At 45.0% G+C, this 23,397-nt stretch overlaps 2 protein-coding genes across 3 annotated transcripts in view; both read right to left on the minus strand.

The window, feature by feature from the left end:
- BICRAL (BICRA like chromatin remodeling complex associated protein) overlaps window positions 1-16,529 on the minus strand; it is a 96,765-nt gene extending 80,236 nt beyond the window's left edge. For both annotated transcript variants that reach the window (XM_053600932.1, XM_053600933.1), the window contains exon 1: window positions 16,135-16,529. The gene's annotated coding sequence lies outside the window, so the exon portion shown is untranslated. The remainder of the gene's footprint in view (window positions 1-16,134) is intronic.
- On the minus strand, window positions 10,910-15,875 carry LOC128593157 (translation initiation factor IF-2-like). Its single transcript, XM_053600937.1, has one exon. It carries the CDS (start codon window positions 15,306-15,308, stop codon window positions 14,532-14,534), a length of 777 nt encoding a protein of 258 aa, XP_053456912.1. The 5' UTR covers window positions 15,309-15,875; the 3' UTR covers window positions 10,910-14,531.
- Window positions 16,530-23,397: the final 6,868 nt, after the last annotated feature.

Consider the following 23,397-nt stretch of genomic DNA (forward strand, 5'->3'; position numbering starts at 1 on the left):
GATGTAAAGTCTCCATTTTTTTTTTAATGGCTGAATAGTATTCTATGGTATACATATACCACAGCTTGTTAATCAATTCCTGGGTTGGTGGGCATTTAGGCTGTTTCCAACTAGACATGTTTTAAAGTATACAGGAAGGGTGGTGCCTGTGGCTCAGTGAGTAGGGTGCCAGCTCCATACACCGAGGGTGGCGGGTTCAAACCTGGCCCCGGCCAAATTGGCCAAATTGCAACAACAGAAAAATAGCCAGGCGTTGTGGCAGGCACCTGTAGTACCAGCTACTCAGGAGGCTGAGGTGAGAGAATCACCTAAGCCCAAGAGCTGGAGGTTGCTGTGAACTGTGATGCCATAGCACTCTACTGAGGGCGACAAAGTGAGACTCTATCTCTAAAAAAACAAAACAAAAATAAAGTATACAGGAAGATGTGCACAGATTATAAGCAAATACTATCCTATTTCATATAAGAGATTTGAACATCTTCAGATTTTGATATCTTTTTGTCTTTTTTGAGACAGATACTTCCTTTGTCACCCATGCTGGAGTACAATCATAGCTCACTGCAGCCTCAAATTCCGGGACTTAAAACATCCTTCAGCCTTGACCTCCCAAGTAGCTGGGACTATTAATAACTTAATTAATTTTTAAAGTTTTTATAGAGACAAGGTCTTGCTATTGCTCAGGCTGGTCTCGAGCTGTTGGCTTGAAGAGATTCTCCTGCCTCCTCAGCTTCCCAAAGCACTAGGATTACAGATGTAAGCCACCATACCTGGCCCTCGATAACATTTGCTAAATGAATGAATGAGCAAATCTTCTCACACCACCTCAAAGGTTCTCTCTTCTTTGCTCTCATTTGTACTACTCATTGGCACTTACCCATACTGTTGTGTATTTTTCCTTATGTACATATTATCCACCTCCCTAGATTATGTGTTCCTATGCCTTCCCAGGGTTTTGTAAAAAATCAGCATTTTTTCTTTCAAAAAATTAGCATTTAATATTTGATGAAGCATTAGTACAGTGACTTTTTCTTTCATAGTAAATAGTTAAGGGGAGTAATTTTCCTTTTTTTGCTTGTTGTTGAGACAGAGACTCACTTTGATGCCCTGGGTAGAGTACCGGGGCGTCATAGCTCACAGCAACCTCAAACTATTGAGCTAACGAGATCCTCTTGCCTCAGCCTTCCAAGTATCTGGGACTACAGGCAACTGCCACAACGCCCAGCTATTTTTAGAGATGGGGTCTCGCTCTTGCTCAGGCTGGTATTGAACTCCTAAGCTCAAGCAATCCACCTGCCTCGGCCCCCCAGAGTGCTAAGATTACAGGTATGAACTGCACCAAGCCTGCCATAATTGACTTACCACCAGATTTTGAAATTCTTCATCTTTCCTAACTAGGCCTACTACTAGTAAGTAGTGGGGAGGGCTGGATCTCAGTAGATGAGGAGGAAAACTCAACAGTTCTTGCAGTACCTCAAACCGTTTAAAGAGCAACAAATATGGTCCTCAAGAGCTGTGGGTCAGCACCAGTGAACACGAGAGGTCACATAAAGAATGTTTCATGATTTTTTCCTACTGTTGCCTATCAGGACTAATCTTTCTTATAGAGTAAAAAAGGAAAAAAATTCCTTTGGATGTATTATTTCATTGGCCATAACTTAGTAAATATCTCTAACATTCACCCTATTTATGGCCTTAAAAAAATGTTTCTTAAAAAAAAAAAAAAAAGTTTCTTTGGGACGACACCTATGGAGCATATTGTAAGGGTACAAGTCAAATCTACCAAGTATAGAACATAAACGTCTTAACACAATAATTAAGTAAATGAGGTGAAGACTATATTGATTAGTTGTATGTAACCATTCCAAATTGTATTTAAAAAATCAACACATTGTACCCCAGGAAAGCATAAATGTATTCATGATCTATGTGTATATGACTTAATAAAAGGAAAAAAAATAAAAATGTTTTTTTAAAGAGAATTGCCCCTTATATACTTCAAACAGAATTTCCCCCTCACATGCGCACCGTTAAGTACTGGGCTTACAGTGACAATACTTCCAGCAAGGGAACAACTTGATTTATACCATAAAATGTTTAATTTAGGCCCCAAGTGTCCTCTCTTTTCCAGTTAGAATTTTTTTTTTTTTTTTTTGTAGAGACAGAGTCTCACTGTACCGCCCTCAGGTAGAGTGCCATGGCGTCACACAGCTCACAGCAACCTCTAACTCTTGGGCTTATGCGATTCTCTTGCCTCAGCCTTCCAAGCAGCTGGGACTACAGGCACGCGCCACAACGCCCGGCTATTTTTCTGTTGCAGTTTGGCCGGGGCTGGGTCTGAACCGGCCACCCTCGGCATATGGGGGCGGCGCCCTACTCACTGAGCCACAGGCACCACTCATCCAGTTAGAATTTTTTTTAAGTGAAAGATGTGACTCAATCTCTGATTGGCAGCAAACATGCTAAAATACACAGGATAGCTAAAACGGCCTCCATATTTGGGTCACCATACTATGCAAATAAAAGTGGAGCTATCAATAAAAGGATAAAATAACCAATTTGACTTAAAGAGAAAAAAAATTTTTGAGACAGAGTCTCACTCTGTCACCCTGCTAGAGTGCAGTGGCATCACCATAGCTCACAGCAACCTTAAACTCCTGAACTCGCAGGGTCCTCCTGACTCAGCCTCCTGAGTAGCTGGAATGATAGGCACTTGGCCTCCACAACATCAGGCTAATTTTTCTGTTTTTAGTAGAGACAGGGTCTCCCTCTTGTTCAGGTTGATCTCAAACTCCTGAGGTCAAGTGATCCTCCTTGGCCTCCCAGAGTGCGAGGATTACATGCATGAGCCACCTCACCCAGCCCTAATTATTTATTTATTTAGGCAGAGTCTCACTATGCTACCTTCGGTAGAGTGCTGTGTTGTCACAGCTCACAGCAACCTCAAATTCTTGGGCTTAAGCGATTCTCTTGCCTCAGCCTCCCAAGTAGCTGAGGTGGGCACTTGTAGTCCCAGCTACTTGGGAGGCTGAGGCAAGAGAATCGCTTAAGCCCAAGAGTTTGAGGATGCTTTGAGTGTAACGCCACGGCACTCTACCAAGGGTGACAGTGAGACTGTCTCAAAAAATGTTTAGCTAGTAGGTAATTCATTCACAAATTAAACTGATTTTAATTTTTTTGCCTCTCGATATAAGGCCTTAAGATACAGATTAAATTTACACGAGTTTAAGTATAATAGCAAAATGTTATGATGCACAGATCTGTATTTTATAATCAAATCCCAGCTCTGTCCCTTAGTAATGTAACTTTAGGCAAATTACAAACCTTCTAAACCTATTTCATAATCTACAAAGTGGAAATAAAACCTACCCTATAGGGTGGTTGTAAGAATTTAATAATATTGTCACATGCTGCATAATATTGTCACACTAAATCAATATACAATAGTGGTCAAATAAAATAATGGAGCTGAAAAATTCTTAACATCCTAGTGTGCATTACTTGTGTTTGTTATGATGCTGGTATAAACAAAGCTAGGGCACTGCCAGCTGTATAAAAGTACAGCACATATGGGCGGCGCCTGTGGCTCAGTGAGTAGGGTGCTGGCCATATGCCAAGGGTGGCGGGTTCAAACCCAGCCCCGGCCAAACTGCAACAAAAAAATAGCCGGGCGTTGTGGCAGGCGCCTGTAGGCCCAGCTACTCAGGAGGCTGAGGCCAAAGAATTGCGTAAGCCCAAGAGTTAGAGGTTGCTGTGAGCCATGTAATGCCACGGCACTCTACTGAGGGCGGTACAGTGAGACTCTGTCTCTACAAAAAAAAAAAAGTATAGCACATATAATTATGTACAATACACAATACTTGATAATGATAATAAACAACTATGTTACAGCCTTAAGTATTTACCATAATATGCATTATTTATTTATTTAGAGACAAGGTCTGACTCTGCCACCCAGGCTGGAATGCAGTGGCCTCATCATAGCTCACTGCAAACTCAAACTCCTGGGCTCAAGTGATCCTCTTGTCTCAGACTCCTGAGGAGCTAGGAGTATAGCAGGGCATGTGCCACCACATCCAGCTTTTTTTTTTGAGACTGAGTCTCACTATGTTGCCCTCGGTAGAGTGCCATGGTGTCACAGCTCACAACAACCTCCAACTCTTGGGTTTAAGCCTTCCTAGTAGCTGGGACTACAGGCGCCCGCCACAACGTCTGGCTATTTTTTGGTTCTAGTTGTCATAGTTGTTGGGCGGGCCCAGGCCTCATTCATAGGCCAGGACACAAAATTTAATTTCTGATATTGTAAGGAAGTATCTTGGATTTTGGTTGAGCTAATATCTTTTGTACGTTAATTCCCTCATATTCTCACATTCCTGGCTTTAATTTCAGATAATGTGTTTGCAAGACAGAGCCAAAGAAGCCACAAAAACAGAAAATGTTCAATTTCACAACTTTATTAAAAAGAGATTTATAATTAACCAATCACAACTTTATAAATTTAAGTTGTTAGGATTAAGGGGAACCTGGGTGTAAGAAGATCTAGAGTCCAGTGCTGTCGGTCTCAGGATCTTTTCCTGAATCAGAAGCCCATAGGTGGTAGGGAAGGGGGAAAAAAAGAAAAAAGAAAAAAACAGACAAAGCTCCCCCCCCACTGCTCCTCCCCAGGACCTCCTTCTTACACCTTTATAGGCCCCAGAGCTCACTTCAAATGAACTACAAAGGGGAAAGCCCTCCCTAGCACAAGGCACTGAGTTCTGGAGCTTCTTCACCTTTTGGCCAAATACCACAGACGTTTCGCTGGAGAGCTTTCCTTTAAAGTCCACACCGTCTTCTCCTTTCTGTCAGCTCTCACTCCTCCACACCAATTTAACTCTCCCAACACCCACCTTTCTACTAGCTCCCTCCCTCACTATTTCCATTTGTGCTCAGATCGTTCACTGAGGGAAGCGAGCCTGCAGATGCCTCGGGTATGCTGCTTACGTGGTGTTGCCTCACTGCCCTCCACACATGTAGTTTTTACCCTTTTCCCTACACATCAGAGGCATTCCACAGATTTGCACCTCTTTCCTTAAACTCAAAACTTTTTGCCTCCTCCCTGACAAATGATCTTGCTGTCTATCCTCTCAGAGAAGACTGCGGACATTTATTTTGAATCCCATCATTTACCTTATTCTCCTCTACTCCAATTTGACTTTACTGTTAATTATTCTGCAGCAAATTTGGGCAGCAGAGGAACCTCATGAAAAAGTGAATGACAGCAGATTCAAAGAGGAAAGAAAGGGGAAAAGAAATTAAGGGAGTTCTACATACTTTCCCTTGGCGTTATCTGAATCTTATTTATTTACTTACCCATTTATTTATTTAAGACACAGTCTCACTTTCTCACTTTCGCTAGAGTGCCATGCCTTCATAGCTCACAGTGACCCCAAACTTTTGGGCTCAAGTGACCCTCCTGCCTCAGCCTCCAAAGTAACTGGACTACAGGTGCTGGCCACAACACCTGGCTTTTTTTTTTTTTTTTTTAAGAGTCAGGGTTTTGCTCTTGTTCAGGCTGGTCTTAAATTCCTGAGGTCAGGCAATCCACTTGCCTTGACCCTCCAGAGTGCTAGGATTACAGACATGAGCCACCATGCAAGGCCTTTTATTTATTTATTTTTGGAGACCAAGTCTCACTCTGTCATCCTGGGTAGAGTGCCATGGGGCTGTCTTAGGGCAAAGCAACCTCAGACTTCTGGGTTCCAGTGATCCTCTTGCCTTAGCCTCCCCAGTAGCTGGGACTACAGGCTCCCACCAGAATGCTGGACTAGTTTCTATTTTTAGTAGAGACTAAAGGGTCTCAACTTTGCTCAGGCTGGTCTTGAACTCCTGAGCAATCCACTCGCCTTGGCCTCCCAAAGTGCTAAGATTACAGATATGAGCCACTGTACCCAGATGGCATTATCTAAATCTTTAAAACATAATTTTCTCAACAATTGTTTCTTTTTCTCCCTCTCTCCCCTGGAATCTGAGAAGCTAAGCTGAAGCAATGCAGCTGACCTAGTCTGCTCAGTTCTCCCTACACACCTTCCCGGGTTATGTAGTTAAGGTTTCTCCATGATTGTGAGGACACTTGAGAAAGTAGTCACACAGACAGCAGGTGTGAATTGGCAGAATAAAAGTTATTTACTTTGATGATATAATGTTTTAATGATTTTTAGATGTTTTGTTAAGTGACAATTACCTTTCTGTGGCTTAAACATTTTGCACTGTCAGAGTGAAGATCACTTTGATGTTACCTCTTATCAGATAAAGTTAAAATTTTCTAGGCTTGATTCCCTGTATTCCCATTATAAAAACTATTAGAATTGTGGGCGGCACCTGTGGCTCAGTGAGTAGGGCGCCGGCCCCATATGCCGAGGGTGGCGGGTTCAAACCCAGCCCCGGCCAAACTGCAACAAAAAAATAGCCGGTCGTTGTGGTACACGCCTGTAGTCCCAGCTGCTCGGGAGGCTGAGGCAAGAGAATCGCGTAAGCCCAAGAGTTAGAGGTTGCTGTGAGCCGTGTGACGCCACGGCACTCTACCCGAGGGCGGTACAGTGAGACTCTGTCTCTACAAAAAAAACAAACAAACAAAAAAAAACTATTAGAATTGTAATTAGGCAGAACAGAATTGAGAAGACTACTGTAGCTGTTCTCCAGAATCACTGGCCTTCCGATAATAAAGCTTGTTTGACCTAAACCCTGTCTCTGCATATTGGCTGATAGTGACAGGTGGCAGGATCCTCTTTGTTCAGAAATATTCGTGATTCTTTTTTTTTTTTTTTGTGGCGTCACATGGCTCACAGCAACCTCTAACTCTTGGGTGTACGCGATTCTCTTGCCTCAGCCTCCAGAGTAGCTGGGACTACAGGCGCCTGCCACAACGCCCGGCTATTTTTTTTGTTGTTGCCGTTTGGCCGGGACTGGGTTTGAACGGCATATGGGGCCGGCGCCCTACTCACTGAGCCACAGGCGTGGCCCAATATTCGTGATTCTTATTCTCACAGATCCCTCTAATAGTATAAGGCTGATCTCTACCTATCTCAAAAAACTGTTTTCCCGGGCGGTGCCTGTGGCTCAGTCGGTAGGGCGCCGGCCCCATATACCGAGGGTGGTGGGTTCAAACCCAGCCCCGGCCAAACTGCAACCAAAAAATAGCCAGGCGTTGTGGCGGGCGCCTGTAGTCCCAGCTACTTGGGAGGCTGAGGCAAGAGAATCGCTTAAGCCCAGGAGTTGGAGGTTGCTGTGAGCTGTGTGAGGCCACGGCACTCTACTGAGGGCCATAAAGTGAGACTCTGTCTCTACAAAAAAAAAAATAATAATAATAAAATAAAATAACTGTTTTCCCTTTTGATTCCCATCATCCGACTCTAGCTACCTAGATTCTCTCAGATATGTTTGCTGAGTACCCAGCTTGTTTTAAATGTTGACTCTAACAGTAAACATAGAAACAAATCATGCAAGATTCATAGGTCCCATTCCAGAAACTCTGTCTACTGGTGACTACTGTATACACTCAAATTCGGTCTGATAAGCAAGGATATTTTCTCTTTAGTTTCAATAATTTGAGATTTGACCTCTTTTATTATTATTATTATATTTTTTTTTTATAGAGACAAGAGTTTCACTTCATGGCCCTTGGGAGAGTGCCATGGCATCATACAGCTCACAGCAACCTCCAACTCCTGGGCTTAAGCGATTCTCTTTTTTTTTTTTTTTTTGGCCAGGGCTGGGTTTGAACCCGCCACCTCTGACATATGGGACCGGCGCCCTACTCCTTGAGCCACAGGCGCCGCCCTTAAGCGATTCTCTTGCCTCAGCCTCCCGAGTAGCTGGGACTACAGGCACCTGCCACAACGCCTAGCTATTTTTTTTTTTTTTTGGTTGCAATTCAGCCGGGGCTGGGTTTGAACCCGCCACCCTCGGTATACGGGGCCAGTGCCTTACCAACTGAGCCATAGGCGCCGCCCGAGATTTGACTTCTAAAGCAGATTTCTTCCATAGAAAACACAGTACTGTGCAAATAGTCCAAGGGGGTATGCAAATAACATCTATATCTGCCCCAAGTGTTTACAAAGTTAATTCATTTTTACTATGGTAAATACACGTTTTAACCACTAAGTGTACAATTCAGGGCATTAAGTGCATTCGTATTTCTGTGCAGCTGTCACTTCTAGCTCTAGAATTTTTTCAATCTTCCCAAATTGAAACCCTGTACCCATTAACTCCTTTTAAATGGATGATTTCCATGGTTAAATTCATGGCTCCACCCACATATTCTTCTCTTGCTCTCCTACTCAGCTAACATTCCAAGGGTGCATCACTGAAATTACCCCTTACACTCTCCTTGAATTCCAGAGCTCCCTCCTCCTCTGTCACACCTGTGATGTAAAACTCCAACCTTGGTTGAACTGATCACTTGCCTGCTCTTTGCTGCTCTCCTAACAGTTGAATGTTTCTGGCAGAAAAACAACACAACTAGATCAGGTGATTAGTTTCATAGAAATTCACAGCCCCAGCCAGGCATCCAACAATCCCCAGCAATCCTACCTGGAGGCCTTGTCCTGCTGCCCAAGGTTAAGTGTTCATCTCTCCTGAAACCATTCACCACTTTTATGTAAAGCTGCTGGCCTTGCCTCAGACTTTGCTGAGAAAACAGAAGCTATCCGAATGGAAGGCCTATCCAGGGGTCCTCAAACTATGGCCCCCGGGGCACATGAAGTGGTGTGATTGTATTTGTTCCTGTTTTGTTTTTTTACTTCAAAATAAGACATGTGCAGTGTGCATAGGAATTTGTTCATAGTTTTTTTTTTTTGAACTATAGTCCGGCCCTCCAATGGTCTGAGGGACAGTGAATTGGCCCCCTATTTAAAAAGTTTGAGGATGCCTGGATACCATGTGTTCTACCTGCAATTTGTTTTTGGTTGTTTTTTTTTGTTTTTTTCTCTTTTTTTTTTTTTTTATTGTTGGGGATTCATTGAGGGTACAATAAGCCAGTTATACTGATTGCGATTGTTAGGCAAAGTCCCTCTTGCAATCATGTCTTGCCCCCACAAAGGGTGACACACACCAAAGCCCCACCCCACTCCCTCCATCCCTCTTTCTGCTTCCCCCCCCATAACCTTAATTGTCATTAATTGTCCTGTTTTTTTTTTTTGAGACAGAGTCTCACTTTATTGCCCTCAGGAAAGAGCTATGGCATCACACAGCTCACAGCAACCTCCAGCTTCTGGGCTTAGGTGATTCTCTTGCCTCAGCCTCCCAAGTAGCTGGGACTACAGGCGCCCGCCACAACGCCTGGCTATTTTATGTTGCAGTTTGGCCAGGGCTGGGTTTGAACCCAACACCCTCGGTATATGGAGCCGGAGCCCTACTCACTGAGCCACAGGCGCCGCCCTCTACCTGCAATTTGTAAAGCTCCTTGCATTCAGGCCCATAGTCTGTCTTCTCTGCTACACTGCAAGTCTTTCTGCTTCTCCCAAAGGCAAAAACTCTACCGTAACTACAATTCCTTCTGACCTTCTCTCTTCTGGATGAGTCACTCCCTCGCTATTAGATATGCCCATTAGCCTACTTGAAAATGCTAATTAATCTCCCATTGTTTAAAAAAAAAAGCCCTCTACTTTGACTCCATCTCTCTCTCTAGTCACTGCGAGGCTATTTCTATCCTCGTCTTACAGCAAAAGTTCCCTAACAAGCTACCTACTTCAGTTCACTTCTCACTGTCTCTTCTACATTTTCCAATCTCTCCATCCTCATAAGCCATTGAAACTACTTGTGGAAACAGTCACCCCCATGTTGCTAAATCCAAACGGACATGTTTCTATTCTAGTTAACTTCTCAGTAGCATTTGGCAGAGGTAGCCATTTCCTTTTTCTCCAATAGGATAAAATATACACTCTCAGACTTTACTGGCTAACCCTTTTCAGTCTCCTCTGCCCAAGCGTTAGCCATTGGAAGTACTTTAGGGTAGGATCTTAAAGCTTCTAGGATCACAAATGATCTCAGTGAGTTCCATAGCTTACCCTCTGTATGCTAGTAACTACCAAATCTATGTTCAGTCTAGCCCACTCCTCTCTCGGCCCAACTGGAATATTACTGCCTACTTGGCTCTCTACTTAGATGTCTAACAGGTATTTGAAAAAACATAACAGGTTCCACAGGACCTCTTATTTAATCCACCCCTTCCCCACCTGTTTCTTTTCCAGACTTCTCTAATCAGCAACAAAGACCACCCAAGACTTGGGCCCAAAATCTGAAGGCACCCTTGATTCCTCCATCTACCTCTACAGCAAACCCATTAAGCAAATCCTTCTTGTCCAATCTCCAAAGCGTCTCTGAAACCTGCCATCTGCTCTTCTCCATCTCATTGCCACTCTACCTGCCTAAGACAGTCTTGGGGTGAGTACACTGCAATGGCCTAACTTCCCTCTGCTTCTTCTCCATGTAGCCAGTGCCCTAATTAAAACCCTTCTCATTGCCATTAGAATAAAATACAAATATCCCCTTAAGATCTAATACAAGAGACCCTAAAGGATCGCTCTAATTACATTTCATTCCATTCTCTCCTAGCGCAGGATTGCCAGGAGTTTAAGGCTCATAGGAGACTTCTCTCCATTCTAACACCCAGCACTTGTTCCCAGGCCTGGAATGTCTCCCCAGCTTTTCACACGGCTAACACAAGCTCATGTTTCAAGTTCAGCTCAAATGCCACCTCTTTACAGCCTCTCCTTGACCCTTATTTGCTAAGGTGGGTCATTCCCAACATACCCCTTTTAGATCTGCTAGCCACTCATAAATTTTCTTTTTTTTTGTAGAGACAGAGTCTCACTTTATGGCCCTCGGTAGAGTGCCATGGCATCACACAGCTCACAGCAATCTCCAACTCCTGGGCTTAAGCGATTCTCTTGCCTCAGCCTCCCGAGTAGCTGGGACTACAGGCACCCGCCACAACGCCCGGCTATTTTTTTGTTGCAGTTCAGCCGGGGCCGGGTTTGAACCCGCCACCCTCGGTATATGGGGCCGGCGCCTTACCGACTGAGCCACAGGCGCCACCCTACTCATAAATTTTCTTAATCTGTCATTCACTTGGTTATTTGTGTTTACTTATTTCCTATGTTCCCCACTATACTGTAAATTCCATTCTCTGTCTTGAATTCCACTAAAGGTGACTTTATTTATTTATTTAAAGGCAAGCATGGAACAAAGTTTATTGAGGAAGACAAAGGTAGGCTTACAGAACAAACACAGGGAATAGGCCTCCACTGCCAGGGCAAGTAGGCAAAGAGGCCAGTTACTTTTAAATAAAGAAGATATTCTTTTCCTTTAAGCAGGTTTATGTGTATTTAGATTTCTCCTCATTTCAAGCTTTATTGGATTTTACTCAAATTGTAATTACTTTAGCACTTACCACGAGAAGGGGAGAAAAACCACAAGAGACATTCAAAAACTAGAATGTACTTTATCTACCTAGGTAGCTAGACTGCACACAGGTGTTGGACAGCTGCTCCTTAAAAAATTTGCCAAATGTGTAAGGAAAGAGAAGTGTGGACATATGCAAAGATGGTATCATTCTGACATATACAAACAAAATCCTGTGTTTTTTTTTGGCTGGACACAGTGGCTCATGCCTATAATTCTAGCACTCTGGAAAGCCAAGAAAGGTGGACAGCTTAAGCCTGAGCAAAAGGGAGACCCCATCTCTACTCAAAATAGAAAAAACTGGCCAGGTGTTGTGGCAGGTGCCTGTAGTCCCAGCTACTTGGGACGATAAAGCAAGAGGATCCCTCCAACCCAGGAGTTGGAGGTGGCTGTGAGCTATGATGTCAGGGCACTCCCCCTAGGGCAGCGATCTATCCAGGGCAACAGAGACTCTGTCTCAAACAAAACTCTTACTATTTTTCTTTTGAAGACAGGGTCTCCCTGTCACCCAGGCTAAAATGCAGCGGCACAATAGCTCATTGCAGCCTCAAAATCTCGGACTCAAGCGATCCTCCTTGCCCTTGGCCTCCCAAAACGCTGGGATTACAGGCATGAGCCATCCACACTGCCAAAAACCTAACTTTTTAACCACTCTGCCTAGTAACTATCAAACATGATAATGCGCTGGGCCCAGCACAGTGGCTCATGCCTATAATCCTAGCACTCTGAGAGGCCTTGGCAGGAGGATCCCTTGAGGTAAGGAGTTCAAGACCAGCTTGGACAGCTGCTCCTTAAAAAGTTTCGTGGAGGGCGGCGCCTGTTGCTCATGAGTAGGGCGCCGGCCCCATATGCAGAGGGTGGCGGGTTCGGACCCAGCCCCGGCCAAACTGCAACAGAAAAATAGCCGGGCGTTGTGGCACGCGCCTATAGTCCCAGCTGCTCAGGAGGCTGAGGCAAGAGAATTGCGTAAGCCCAAGAGTTAGAGGTTGCTGTGAGCTGTGTGACGCCACGGCACTCTACCGGAGGGCGGTACAGTGAAACTCTGTCTCTACAAAAAAAAAAAAAAGAAATTTCGTGGAGACCTCATCTCCAAGAAAAATAGACAGATAAGCCAGGTGTCGTGGTGGGTACCTGTAGTCCCAGCTACTAGGAAGGCTGAGGCAGGATTGCCAGGAGTTTAAGGTTGCATTGAGCTATGATCATGCCTTTGCACTCTAGCCTGGATTACAGGGCAAGATCCTGTCTCTAGAAATTAAAAAAAAAAAAAAAGTGAGAGAGAGATAAGCAACAGAACTGCTGAAATTCAAATTCAAGTGGTATGGACTTCAAATTTTTTAAAAACCCAGCAGCAGCTAGGTGTGGAGGCTCATACTTAGAAATCTCAATGCTCTGGGAGGCCAAGGTGAGTAGATTGCTGACGCTCAGGACTTCCAGACCAGCCTGAGCAAGAGTGAGACACCATCTCTATGAAAAACAGAAGTGGGAGTGGTGCCACACTCATTGTAGTTCCAGCTACTTAGGGGAAGCTGAGGCCGGAAAATCGCTTAGACCCAGGAGTTTGAGGTTGCTGTGAGCTAGGCTGATGCCATGGCACTGTAGCCTGGGCAACAGAGTGAGATTCGGTCTCAAAAAAAAAAAAAAAATCAGATTGCCTAACACATTACTAAACGATCCCAAGCAAATAATGGAGGAAGAGGTGACTGTTACAAATCTATATTTAAAAACAGCTCCCCAGCTGATTCTGGTGCTAAGATTTGGAACTACAGGTAGAGAGCCCAGAACTGCTTTTGGAATCCAATGCCAATTTGTACCACTTAAAACTAAGACCGGGCCAGTGCCTGTGGCTCAGTGAGTAGGGCAACGGCCCCATATACCAAGGGTGGCGGGTTCAAACCCGCACCGGCCAAACTGCAACAAAAAAATAGCCCTGCATTGTGGTGGGTGCCTGTAGTCCCGGCTACTCAGGAGGCTGAGGCAAGAGAATCACCTAAGCAGAAGAGCTGGAGGTTGCTGTGAGTTGTGATGCCACAGCACTTTACCAAGGGTGACAAAGAGAGACTCTGTCTCTAAAAAAAAAAAACTGTTAAGACCTTGAACAATTATTACATCTTCACAAACATTAGTTCCTTCCCTGGTTAAAAAAATGATAATATAATCAATACTGGAGGGCTGATGTGAGAAATAATTTAAGCACCAAGCACACAGTTCCCAGCATACAGCTGGTGTTCAACAGATAGTAAAGTCTTAAAGGGGGGCACCTCCTGTGGCTCAAGGAGTAGGGTGCCGGTCCCATATGCCTCCCATATGCCGGAGGTGGTGGGTTCAAACTCAGCCCCAGCCAAAAAAAAAAAAAAAAAAGTCTTAAAGGGTCTAAAATATCCACTATATACATGTTTAATAAACACAAAGACATACCTACTGGCTCCACTATATTAATATTAGGCTTATCCACTAAAAAATTAACTACTTTCCATCTCTGTGGAGGATGCCTAGAGAGATCAGAGCTCCCCTTCTCTTTCTAGTAACTACTTAAAATTAACCCTTCCCCATCTCTACCATCTCTACAGAGAGCTACTACCCCCATCTACATCTACCCCCATCTCTACAGAGAGCTACTACCAGGCAGATACGTGCAAATGATTATATGGATGCTTTTCAACGCAGTTTTGCTTTTTAGAAAGGGAAAAGTCGCCTTTCACAGCGTGTTTAACTTTTCAGATCAGAGTTCTAAAAATCTTTTAACTTACTGTCATTTGATCATGAAAGCCAACAAGAAGTTTCAAATCACTGGAACCCACCACCTTCCTACAACCTGAAGACTAGATAAATGCTTCTCTAGGGTTTTTCACAATACAAACAACTAAAAAAATTAGAGTACCTACATGGGAACGTGTTACCGGAAGGCAGACACTATCTTCGACTTTTTTTTACAATTTTGTAACCTTTTTGACTCTCAATAACTGGGAGAGGATGAAGGAAAAGCCTCACCGCCCTACCCTAGCCGACCAGAGAAGACAAAGCCCTTCACTCGCAGGTCGCAGGAGACGCTATGTCAGGAGCTCTTCTCCGCCAATTTTTCCCGGGGGGACGCGGGGTCAGGGACAGAACCCATAAGCCGCGACAGAACCCTCGGCCCACTTCTTCCCCCAGAAAAACGTGGAAAGGAGCCAGACGCCCTCCCCGGGGCCCTTCCAGCTCCGAGCCGGCGGCCTCGTTTTTAGGGTTTTGGGGACAGGGGAAGGTCCAGGTTTGGCGGCCCCAGCCCCATCTCCAGAGTTGGGCACCCGGGGCGCAGCTCCCCCTCGCCCGAGGCCTCGCGGCGCCGGGGCTCTCCAGGCGTCCGCTGTGGACACCGCCCGCCCCGCGAGGGAAGATGGCGACCGCCGAGCAACTGCGCCACCAGCCCTGGCGACGGGCCAGGCCCAGCGCCATCTTAGTGCCTTCCAACCGCCACCCCCCCATTCCACATTCGGGGCGACTGCGGGGTGGGGGGCGAGGACGGCGTCAGGCCCGCGCATTCTCGGCCCAAAAAGCGCCGCTGCCGCATGGGTCTCTTTCGGCCGGCCCGGCGGACAGCGCGGGCTTCGGGAGGCGCCTGGCTGGACCGCGGGAAACCGCGGAGCGCTGGGGCTCGGCCGGCGCGGCCGCGGATCGTCGGCGGTGCGTCGGGAAGGCAGCGAGGCGGCCGGGAAGAGGCAGTGTCCCCGGCAGGTGCGCGGCGGGGCCGGAGCCGGAGACGGCCCCGAGCTCTCCTCCCCGCGACCGCCCGAAGATGCGGCGCGAAAGAGGAAGCCGGAATGAAAAATAAGCCCTGTCCCCGCCGCCACCTCCCCAGCCCGTCTCCTCCCTCCTCCCCCGACTCGGGGGTCCATTTTGCCGAGAAGAAAGAAAATGCGATTCACACCCTAGAGCTTGCGAGAGAGCAAAGAAACGAGGGGGGGAAACTGAGGGGAGGAGATTGGAAAAGCTTATTTTTCTTCCTCGCCCGCCGTCACTCCAGGCCCTCCCTGCCCCCTGCTCGCTGCCCCGCCGCGCCGTCCTCCCCTCGCCGAGCCCCGCTCCCTCCTTCCCGGCTCCCGGCGGCTCCGGGGGGCGGAAAACACACACACTCGCGCACACAACTAATTTTAAACCGGCTCAATCAATGAGTCATTAAAAGGCTTCCCTCCCCTCCCCTCCCCACCACCAACCGCCACGCCACCCCCCTTCCCGGGCTCTCCCTCTCCCCGCTCCAGAAATTTGCATCCGCGGAAAAGAAAAAAAGAGAAAGAAAGGCGCCAAGGCCCCCACCCCGCGAGGCGCCCCCGGCCCGGCCCCGCCGCAGACACTGAACTTGGTCTTCCTGGGGCCCCGGCGGCGCTGGGAAAGGCATAAACACTCGATTCCCCTTTTCTCCGTGTCCATTAAACATCCACCCACCACCACCATCACCCACCCACAAACCCACCCCCCCCCAAAAAAAAACACAGCCTTAGCCAATAGCTCTCTGGGCTGAAACCTAATATCCTGGTTTTGGCAACTCGGTGTTTAATTTGCTCCTCTTTCTTTTCTGTCTGTCTGGAGATAGATCTCCAGCCCCCCCGCCCTCGGTTCTCCCCTCCCTGAAGGAAAGAGGCAGAGGAAGGAGGTTGTGTGTTTTTTTTTTTTCTCCTTGAAATTTTTATCACAAAATTATAATACACTCAAAGGGAAACTCACCGTCATGAAAAAGCAGTGCCTTGTCAACGGGGTTTCTGCGCCATCGCACCAGGGGCGGCGGCGGCGGCGGCGGCGGCGGCGGGCGCGGGGCGCGGGGCGCGGGCGCGGGAGCTCCCGGCCGAGCGGCGCCGGCCACACGCGCTCCGCTCTCTCTCTCGCTCACCCCCGCGCCGGGCGGCGGGCGCCCGCTGCCCGCGCCCGCCCGGCCTTCATGCTCTGCGCCCGGGCAAACCGCTCGCCTGCTCGTCTACCTCCAAACTTCGGTTCTCGCCTAGCAAAAAACGTGGAGATTAGGATTTTAATTTAAAAAAAATTTTTTTATAATCAAGCTTCGAGGATGTTAATTCCTGTTTCCTTTGGGAATCTTTTTAACTTCACAAATGTATTGGTTTATCCAAGAAACAGGTTTGTTTTTTATTAAAATCTACAAGGCGCGTGCTAATTCTCCGCAGACGCCTTACACACACACACACACACACACACTCTCTCTCTCTCTCCCTCTCTCCTCAGTTTCAGCTTGACACGGGTGGGGAAGAAAAAGACCGAAAAAAAAACAAAAAGTAAAAACCACGACATTTGTTTAGAACTCTAATTAGAGAAAGCCTCAGTAATACTTTTTTGCATATCCTTTTTAAAAATTAAATCCATGTTTAAATTAGTTATTTTGCAAATAACTGGTTCATTTTAACTTTTAAATGTACTAAGCTTTCCTTTACAACATTCTCTTTTCCATTCTAAAATGCCGGAAAACCTGTATGTCAACATTAATAAAGGAAAACAAAACTCCAGGGACTAAAATGAAGGTGAGGAGCTGAGTAAATCACTCTCAAAACATTCGTTTCCTACCGTCTTCTCTTTCTGTAGATACTTTTTATCGCCATATTTATGGAATTTTCATTACATAACCCCTATTTAAAAATATCTACCCAACCTTTTACACTCCTTGATTCAAGTATTAACTACCACCTGCATTTAATCTCAAATTGTTGAGACTTCTCCATAATTTAGTATCCAAATGTCTAAATTATGATGGTATGGAATGAGAGTGGGTGCTTTTGTAAGGCTAGATTAAATGCAAATGCCCATAAACTACATGGGGAGGGGGGTTGTTAATTGTCTTTTATTTGAAATAAAAATCAAGAATAGGTAAATGATAAAATGTACAAGAATGTAATTCAAGTTTAAAAAAATACATATGTAAGCCTCAGAAATATTCTAAAATTTTTAAAAATGACTTTGTAATGTGTATAGCAATGGTCAAACCCGTGTCCCCCAATATTTGGTAAGTTCTAAATAAAATTATTTCTAGATTAAAATTATTTTAAATCTAGGTGACGATTTCATGAAGGTGTTTTCCAGTTGTTTCATTTGGATACCCCCTTAGCATTAAAAAACTTAATGGTGGTATACCTTTCTTGTTCAGGTAAGGACACTGTAACTAGACTATATGGTACAAAATAAATGTGTCAAGCCTGGCATACAATGTTGTCATATTTGACAGAAAATCTTTTTAAAAACAAACCCTATCTTGTTCTGGTGCTTCCATTCTATCATTCATAATGTATGTCTTGTATTTAAATGTTCCTTAAAAATACATTTAGTGATTCAGTATCACATAGTATCATCAAGGTGTTTTCTCAGACCTCAGCCTCAAATGCAGCCAAGGCCTTCCTGGAACAGTAGTCTTTGCATAAATTAACATATTTCTCTACACTTGATGGTATTTCTAATTGGCTTGAGAAATTTTTAAACATCTTTTAAAGTGCCTTTGGATTGGCTGGGATCTAATTACAATACCCATTTCGAAGAATTACATTTCAAAAGCGTCCATGGATTATTCATTGCAATTAGGACCCAAGCAAGTTTTACAGCTGTTGCTCCACCGTTCCAATGAAATATTAATGAATTTCAGAAAGATACCCTCCCAAGTTGGCCAAAACCCCAAATAACTGGTTCAATTCAGAAATCTAATTTTAAAAGATGACTGAACAAAACTGAATTTATATACTCATGAGAATCTAGGGCATTGCAAGCTTTTCTAAAGAATGCCCAATTATAAGAGCACTGACATTTATTGAGGGCCTACTAAGTGCATCAGACTAGATATTTAAATGTATTATCACAGGAACCTTCATTTAACCCCCTAGGATAAGCTTTAATTATCCTTATTTTACAGATGAGGCTCCCAATGGTTTCAGCAATTGAACTGGGGTCATCAGGGAAGATGGGAGAACCCAGGTCTGGTTGACTCCAAAACTTGCCCTCAGTCAGACTTGAAAAGGATCTTGGGAACACACAGTCCTTGCTGTTTCAAAATTAACATTAGAGCACTGAGCAGGTGGCTCACGCCTGTAATCTTAGCACTGTGGGAGTCCAAGGTGGGTGGATTGCCTGAGCTCATGAGTTCAAGACCAGCCTAAACAAGAGGGAGACCCCATCTTTAAAAAATAAAAAAAATAATAAAAAATAGCCAGGCAGGGCGGCACCTGTGGCTCAAGGAGTAGGGCGCTGGTCCCATATGCCAGAGGTGGCGGGTTCAAACCCAGCCCTGGCCAACAACAACAAAAAAAAATAGCCAGGCGTGTGGCAGGCATGTGTAGTCTCAGCTACTTGGGAGACCGAGGCAAGAGAATCACTTGAGCCCAAGATTTTGAGGTTGCTGTGAGCTATGATGCCATGGTCCTCTACCAAGGGTGACAAAGTGAGACTCTGTCTCAAAAAGAAAGAAAGTTAACATTGGAGTCCACTTGTGTGGCATAGGCAGAGGGGACAACCTTCTAATTAGTGAAGAGCTACTTTTGAGAATGCCAGTTTTCCAGTCTAATTTTAAATCTGGGGGAAGGGTTTGCAAAATACCAGGACTATAGTGGGAAGAATCTCAGATTCACCACCTAACACCAATCATTTAATAATATGCCAAAACAGGGCGGTGCCTGTGGCTCAGTCAGTAAGGCGCCGGCCCCATATACCGAGGGTGGCGGGTTCAAACCCGGCCCTGGCCAAACTGCAACTAAAAAATAGCTGGGCGTTGTGGCGGGCGCCTGTAGTCCCAGCTACTCGGGAGGCTGAGGCAAGAGAATCGCTTAAGCCCAGAGAGTTGGAGGTTGCTGTGAGCTGTGTGAGGCCACGGCACTCTACTGAGGGCCATAAAGTGAGACTCTGTCTCTACAAAAAAAAAAATAATAATAATATGCCAAAACAAAAAACAGCTTAATTTTCCCCCCATATAACAAAATATTTTAACTAAGGTATATGCTTTTATATGTAAAATTAAAAATTATGATGTATAGAGACAGGATTTTGGCATGTGAATGGAAGATTAGGAAATTTTTTCAGAGGAAGATTCTTAAAATGGTGTTACTGGATGCAAATAATCTTGCGTTGTTTGCAATTTAATTATATATAATTAAATGGTCACTCCTATGATTCCCAACTCTATATGTGACCTAGAAAGAAGGGTAACTGGACAAAGAAAACAAGGAGGACGTAATTATACCTGAAATCTTCTAGCATGTGTTTGGCCCCTCAAATAAACAGGCCCAGTGTCCATATAACAATTAAAAGTGAATGAGTGTTTTATTTCCTACCTCTAAATGTTCTCCTTCATTGGTTGGCCATTCTAGAAGGGGAGAATGCAAAAACTGGAGATTACGTAGCGATATGCATGATCAGATAGATGTGTCCAGAGCACAAAAATACCAAAACATTCCAAAATAGTTTGTAAGTGTTCTACAGAGTGTCTGTAAAATAAAAATGTCTTGATATGTATAAATAAGGTATATAGCTTTATTTGTACCTCTAGAGGTATTTATATTCAGTTTTTATTTTCTATTTTTATTTTTTGAGACAGAGCCTCAAGCTGTGGGAGAGTGCTGTGGGATCACAGCTCATAGCAACCTCCAGCTCCTGGGCTTAAGTGATTCTCTTGCCTCAGCCTCCCAAGTAGCTGGGACTACAGGCACCTGCCACAACGCCCGGCTATTTTTTGGTTGTAGTTGTCATTGTTGTCGGGCCTGGGCTGGATTCGAACCTGCCAGCTCTGGTGTATGTGACTGGCACCTTAGCCACTTGAGCACAGGCGCCAAGACTATATTCAGCTTTTTTTTTTTTTTCTAAGACAGAGCCTCAAGCTGTTGCCCTGGGTAGAGTGCTGTGACATCACAGCTCACAGCAACCTCCAACTCCTGGGCTTAAGCGAGTCGCCTGCCTCCCAAGTAGCTGGGACCACAGGCGCCCACCACAACGCCTGGCTATTTATATTCAGCTTTTAAACATACTATCTCTGTACTCAGACTGACCTCGGCTCAAATTCCACTGCTGTCACTGATGTGTGGCTTCGGGAAAGTCATTTCACTCCTCAAAGCCTCAACTTCCTCATCTATGAAACAGAGGTAATTATAGTATCTACTTCTGAGAGTTATTTTAAGGAACAAGTACATATAAAATGTTTAGCAGGGTGCCTGAAACATAATGAGAGTTCAACACATCCAGCTAATGTTATATTGCCTTATCTTTTTTTTTTTTTTTTTTGTAGAGACAGAGTCTCACTTTATGGCCCTTGGTAGAGTGCCATGGCATCACACAGCTCACAGCAACCTCCAACTCCTGGGCTTAAGCGATTCTCTTGCCTCAGCCTCCCGAGTAGCTGGGACTACAGGCACCCGCCACAACGCCCGGCTATTTTTTGGTTGCAGTTCAGCCGGGGCCGGGTTTGAACCCGCCACCCTCGGTATATGGGGCTGGTGGCTTACCGACTGAGCCACAGGCGCCGCCCATATTGCCTTATCTTATGTGTCAAGTTGAGCCATGTGAAATCTTCCCATGTCAACACTCATAATTCAACCTAATATTTTTCTCTTATATTTGCTTCTGGATAGGGAGCTCTTCAAGGGCACCAAGTCACATCACCTTCATCTATATACTCTCTGAAGTCCTGGCAGAGTACTTTGTATATAGTGAGCTCACAATCAACATTTTTGGGATAAAGCCTACAAGATCTACAAGAATAAAAAAATAGAGTGTATCTTTATCTAATGACCCTTTATCTATTAAAAGTGTAAACTCAGCTGGGTGCTGGTAGCACAGTGGTTACGGCGACGACCACATACACCGAGGCTGGCAGGTTAATACCCAGCCCAGGCCAGCTAAACAACAATGACAACTGCAGCAAAAAATAGCCAGGCATTGTGGTGGGCACCTGTAGTCCCAGCTACTTGGGAGACTGAGGCAAGAGAATCGCTTGAGTTCAAGAGTTTGAGGTTGCTGTGAGCTATAACGCCATAGCATTCTACCGAAGGTGACATAGTAAGACTGTCTCAAAACAAATAAATAAACAAAAAAAAAACAGTGTAAACTACATAAATCCATTGCCACTGATCACAGGCAGTACTGGACAGCCTAATGGATTAGTTTTCTCTCTCCAGTTAGTTTTATCATTGCCACTTTTTAGCCATGTAATTTTAGCCTACTTTTTTTTTTTTTTTGGCTGGGGCTGGGTTTGAACCCGCCACTTCTGGCGTATGGGACTGGCACCCTACTCCTTGAGCCACAGGTGCCACCCTTAGCCTACTTTTTTAAACTTCTCACTTCAGTTTCCTCATCTGTAAAATGGAGATAACAATACCTATATTTCAGGTTAGTGAGATTTAAATATTAGGTATATAAAACTCCTGCTTTAGTGCCTGGAATATAGTAAATATTCAATAATAGTTACCATTATTGTGGTTGTTGCTATTATTAAAAGTCATATGGAATTGTGTAAAATGCATGATTTTTTTTTTTTTTGGCCAGGGCTGGTTTTGAACCCATCACCTCCAGCATATGGGGCCGGTGCCCTACCCCTTTGAGCCACAGGCACCACCCTCAAGGTGCATGAGTTTTTAAAAAAGAAGTAAACCGGGCATGGAGGCTCACTCCTGTAATCCTAGCACACTGGGAGGCCAAGGCAGGTGGATTACCTGAGCTCACAGGTTCAAGACCAGCCTGAGCAAGTGTGAGACCCCAGTCTCTAAAAAATAGCTGGGCATTGTGGCGGGTACCTGTAGTCCCAGCTATTCAGGAGGCTGAGACAAGAGAATGGCTTGAGCCCAAGAGTTGGAGGTTGCTAAGAGCTATGACGCCATGGCACTCTACTGAGGGCAACAAAGTGAGATTCTGTCTCAAAAAAAAAAAAAACTAGCCAGGCATTGTGGTGGTGCCTATAGTCCCAGCTACTTTTCAGAGGCTAAGGCAAGAGGATCTCTTGAGCCCAAATGTCTGAGGTTGCTATGAGCTATGACACCAGTAACACTCTACCAGAGCTATGACACCATGACACTCTACTTCTCTACTCAGAAGTGACTGAGACTCTGTCTCAAAGAAAAAAAAAAAAAAAAAAGGTAGGGCCAGGCATGGTGGCTCATGCCTGTAATCCTAGCACTCTGTGAGGCCGAGGCAGGTGGATTGCTTGAGCTCATAAGTTTGGGACCAGACTGATTAAGAGTGAGACCCTGTCTCTAAAAATAGCCGGACGTTGTGGTGGGGGCACATAATCCCAGCTCTTGGGAGGCTGAGGCAAGAGGATCACTTGAGCTGAAGAGTTTGAGGTTGCTGTGAGCTATGATGCTACTGCACTGTACAGAGGGTGAGACTCTATCTCAAAAAAAAAAAAAAAAATGGAATTGCAGGCGGTGCCTGTGGCTCAAAGGAGTAGGGTGCCAGCCCCATATGCCGAACGTGGTAGGTTCAAAGCCAGCCCCGGCCAAAAACTGCAAAAAAAAGGAATTGCTTTCAAAACAATGATAAACAAGCAATTCATTGGAGCAGTTAAAAATGTTTTCAATACCTTGTCTACATTATTATTATATGAATATAAAAAACACTTTATCTTTGTAGAAAGAGACTAAGGCTATTCCAGACATGACATATTTCAAGCTGGTTATTTCCCTGACAGACTGTTAAAAGAATGTGAACTCCTACAAGCTTCTAGTACAAGGATAAGGAATTAATACAACATAGCAGAGATGTTAAAAAAAGAGAGAGAGAAACATTCAGCACTCCCACTGGCCTTCCTGTCTTACACATCTAGCCTGTTTCCCCACAGAGAATGTGAGGGGGAGGAAGCCATCAGGTTATGGGGCTACCACATGCTGCTGGAAGGCGTGCCTAGGATGCGTCACTCAACAGCTCCCAGTCCCCTTTGGTACGCTAGCAGAACTCCTTACCTCTTCTAAACAGAGCATTTCTTCCACTCCACTATGCCCAGGAGAATCAGTGAATTGTAGA

Source organism: Nycticebus coucang, chromosome 9 (assembly GCF_027406575.1).
Source record: "Nycticebus coucang isolate mNycCou1 chromosome 9, mNycCou1.pri, whole genome shotgun sequence".
Lineage (NCBI taxonomy): Eukaryota > Metazoa > Chordata > Mammalia > Primates > Lorisidae > Nycticebus > Nycticebus coucang.